Source organism: Adelges cooleyi, unplaced genomic scaffold (genome assembly GCF_023614345.1).
Source record: "Adelges cooleyi isolate 19-005CV unplaced genomic scaffold, UGA_ACOO_1.1 ACOO_flye_CR_arks_rails_tigmint_CR_PRNA_23, whole genome shotgun sequence".
Lineage (NCBI taxonomy): Eukaryota > Metazoa > Arthropoda > Insecta > Hemiptera > Adelgidae > Adelges > Adelges cooleyi.
Window position 1 is genome coordinate 245,301 of NW_026095893.1, and position 4,396 is coordinate 249,696.

General features: G+C 32.5%; 1 protein-coding gene across 1 annotated transcript; it reads right to left on the reverse strand.

Annotated features, from left to right (window-relative positions):
- Nucleotides 1-943: 943 nt before the first annotated feature.
- Nucleotides 944-1,471, reverse strand: LOC126835799 (uncharacterized). The gene has a single exon (XM_050568620.1). The coding sequence runs from the start codon at nucleotides 1,469-1,471 to the stop codon at nucleotides 944-946; it is 528 nt and encodes a 175-aa protein (XP_050424577.1).
- Between the last annotated feature and the right edge of the window lie 2,925 nt (nucleotides 1,472-4,396).

Below are 4,396 nucleotides of genomic sequence, written 5' to 3' on the forward strand. Positions count from 1 at the left end.
TAAGCCTTTTTTGTCTGTTTGTTATTCTTTACTTTATACTTGTTGTAACAAAAAAAAGATCTCCTAGACGTTTAATACTTTATGTTGTATCTTTTTCTGCGTTTTCACATTTTGTTTGTTTAATACATTTTTTTAAACAAAGTTAATGTAATGCATATGTCTACGTGGTTTCGTTTAAAAAAAATAGTAATATTCCTACAATTCTAAAATGCAAACTCTTTAAAATAAAATTCTGCAAGCTTAGACTTTGTCTTTTGAAATACCTCGTGATACATTCATAACTTTGTCCATTTGAAAACAAGTAACATTGAGCAAAAAAATAAAATATTTTCTTATACATTAGTTGAAAAATATTTTGTTCGCTCGAATAACGTGATGCATTAAATAGTCAATTAAGCTTAAATTAACTAAGTAATTTTGTTTTAATTCGAGCTAGTACAATTTAACTTAATAACATTATAAACACATGTATAAGAATGTAACAATAATTCCATAACGTAGATAAACAAACGATCGGCGGAGAGCCGAGAATAGCGCGACTCGGAGAGACCTTGTGCGGCAACTGGCGTGTATTGCCGTAACGACAATCAAATGACACCTTATCAGTTATGCGTAATATGAATTTAGTCATGTTAGGGAAAATAACATTACGCGCTGCAACATATCGGCCCCTTTGAAGGGTAACCTTCAATAATAAACTTTACATACGAATATTTAACAATTTTTTTTTTTATATTAAAAGGATACACGGGTTCACAATTCTTCAATTGGTAAACGACACAATTTCCTCAAACTCCTTTTCACAGTACCACTGCTTGTACGTACTTCTGTCACTCTAACAACTCCATCTATGCCCGGAAAAGTTGTTTGAACTCTGCCAAGCCGCCATTGTAGAGGTGGTAAATTATCTTCACGTATCAAAACTAGTTCGTCTTCCTTGATTTCATTTCCTTGTTTTGTCCATTTCGATCGATTTTGTAATGTTGACAAGTACTCTAAATGCTAACGTCTCCAGAAGTGTTGAAATAACTGCTGGACTCGCTGCCAATATTTCAGACGATTCTCTGGAGTCTGAAGAAGATTTTGTTGGGGGGAGGGGTGCAGTTAGCGGTGCAACTATCAGGAAATGACCTGGTGTTAGTGGCTCAACGTCTGTAGGATCATCTGAGCGTTCAGTCAATGGTCTTGAATTCAAAGCCGCTTCGACTAAAGCAAGATAAGTTGAAAATTGTTCGTATGTTAGCCGGGCTTCTTGAACTGTTCGTTTTAGGTGGAATTTCGTAGATTTAACAGCGGTCTCCCACAGACCACCAAATTCTGGTGCTCTAGGAGGTATAAAATGCCATCTGATACCGTTTTCAGCCGCTGTGTCCATTACTCCTTGTTGATGATCTGGACATTGAAGCAAGCTTGACAATTGTTGGAGTTCATTGTTTGCACCAACGAAGTTCGTTCCGTTGTCCGAATACATATCACATGGCTTACCTCGTCGAGAGATAAAGCGCTTAAAAGCTCCTAAGAAGGCTTGGGTAGATAAATCTCTGACTAATTCAATGTGTACTGCTTTAGTGACAAAGCAGACAAAAATAGCTATATACGCCTTTAGTGTTGTAACTCCTCGGCGTTGACTAGGTTTTATTAGAAAAGGTCCACAATAATCTACTCCTGTTCTTACAAAAGCTCTTGCAGCTTGCACGCGATGCCTTGGTAGATCACCCATAATAGTAGTTTTCGATTTTGGATTCGCCTTGAAACATACCAAACATTTATGAACAACATCTCGAACGAGTCTTCTTGCACCCAGAGGCCAGTACCGCTGTCTAACGTTAGCTAATAATAATTGAGGACCCGCATGTAGACACATTATATGTTCTTTAATGATAATTGCTCTCGTTAGCATATGATCTTGAGGAAGTATAACCGGATGTTTATGATTGATGCTCAACTCAGAATTTTTTAGCCTACCGCCAACACGAAGTAAACCGTCGTCATCCAAATATGGTCTACACTGTCTGATCCTACTTTTCTGACTCACTTCGTTACCAATTTTCAACCTTTATCTGACTACAATAATTTAACATTTAATAATAATTAAAAAATAATTTTTTTTAATTAACAAATTTTTTTTGTGTTTTGTGTGCTCCTTTAAAATATGATTATTTGAAGTTCGTTGTAAGCTGGCTTTATACACTAATCATCTTTGAACAGTTCCTCCTATCCATTACATGGACAATCCATTACAATTATTCAACAAAACAATAAACGTGTACACTAATTTCTAAATGCTGTGTTAATGGCATTGCATACAAATTGTAGTATCCTATAAATGTATCATGTGTTCAATACATAATACATTGTAGTAAGCCACGATAAACCGATAGAGCAAATATAACTCCAATACGATAAGGCAACAACTCAAACCAATACATTTATTTCAGTATAAGGTATATAGTATATTTTCAATAAAGGTAATCTAATATAGTAAACTTTCTGAAAATAGATTATAAATAGGGCGTTAAGCACATTAACGAACGAATAAAACATAAAAAAATAATGGTAACCTAATAGAATTAACTAATTTAAATTTAGTTTATTAAAATAAAGAAAAAAACTACAAATTGAATTAATATTAATCCACTAAATAGACAAATCAGTTAGGTCATCCAAATACGCTGGAAGTTGTGTTGTCAGATGTGTGGATAAGTTTGGTGACAATACACATATTAGAAGGATTTTCTAATCCCTTGAATAAATGCAATCACATAGTATAGTGTCAGGAAAATATTTTTTTTTTTTCAACGAATAATATTATATGAATACGATTTATTGTTCGATATAATGTTTTGGGTTTTTCGCAATGTTCAGCAAATAAAAATATTTTGTTATTTTAATTCACCTAAGTAAATAACAGTATTTATTAGAGTTACACTATACTTACAAATGTACAATTGGGTCAAAAAATACTCTTTAAGCAACGAAAAAAGCAACTCTTTATAAAAATATATCCCGAATCGAATCAAATTCCACTGTTCATCCGATTTTGGTATCGAAGACTTACTTCTGTTTCAACAGTGCTTAAAAAAACCCAATATGCATTTCAAGATTGCTGTTATTCTCTATGCGTTGTACTTCGTGACCATAACACATGTTAGTTTAAAACATAATAATACAAATCATAAATGCAATAAAAAAAAATGTCGATAGTTAATAGTATGTATTATTATTATTGTATTTATGGCACTTTATAGAGCGTCGGAGTCAATCAGGATCAAGTCAATATGATTGTCGAATTTGTCAAAAAAGACGAAAACGTTATTGATCAAATTACTCCAGAAAAATTCGAAGGAAAATTTCGATAAATGGGCGTGAATGATGTAACAGGTTTTACATATGAAGCAGGTAATAAAGTATCTTTTGAACAGGGTTTAAACTTAACGGTTGTAATCAAATTTTACATCATCCCACTTAAAAAAAAATTATCACAAGAAATAATATTCGTCCAGCATTCCTAATCATTCAATTTAACGCATCTTGTGGCTAGCTCGATTAAAATATGCTTAGAATTAATTTTTTTTATGTAGGTACAAAAGACGGTCGAAAAGTACAAAGTGTAATAGAATTTCTGGCCAAAAGCATTGAGATAAAAGCCAACTGGAAGGTAATAACAAAAAAAATATGACAAACTTCGTAATTAATGTGATTTTCCTATTTCCGTACACGTTTTTCTACATAGGCCAAAAGTGTTTCATCTCACGAAATAACAATTTATTTGAGCCTATTCAGATATCATGACAAAATAGGAGACGATGACGATGGTCTAGTTAACCCCAGAGAATTAAAAAGTATCATTAAAGATTTAAGTTTAAATGAAGACGAGAAAGAAAGTTTGGCAAAACCGTTTGAAGGTGTTGTTGAGCAGTTAGTTATATTCCTATAGTTGATAATTTAAAGTAATTTTTATAGGTGATCTAACAATTAATTTCGCGGAGTTCATACTTGGCTATCTGGAAATTAAACCAGAAGTAAGAAATTATGGTTTCGTTAAATGCTTGATAGCGCATTTAAGCATTAAAACAAGTCAAAATTCATTCGTTGACTTAATAATTACATGACTTATAAATTTTTACTTAGGGCTTTACTTTATCTAATAGACCATTGGTCTATTAGATTGTGATGTTAATTTGCTTAATGCATATAAAAAGGACATGGTAGGTAGCACCTACTTTGAGACTACTTCTGTAACACGTTATATCAAAATGTTTTCTATAGTTGAGGTCCAGCATGAGGAATGGTTTTTTGAACGCTTTCGTAAGAATATATTTTTGATATTATCTCATTTGTTATTAATACCGTTCTTTGTAGAGTTGGCAAAATAACTTTTCAATAAAATAACAAA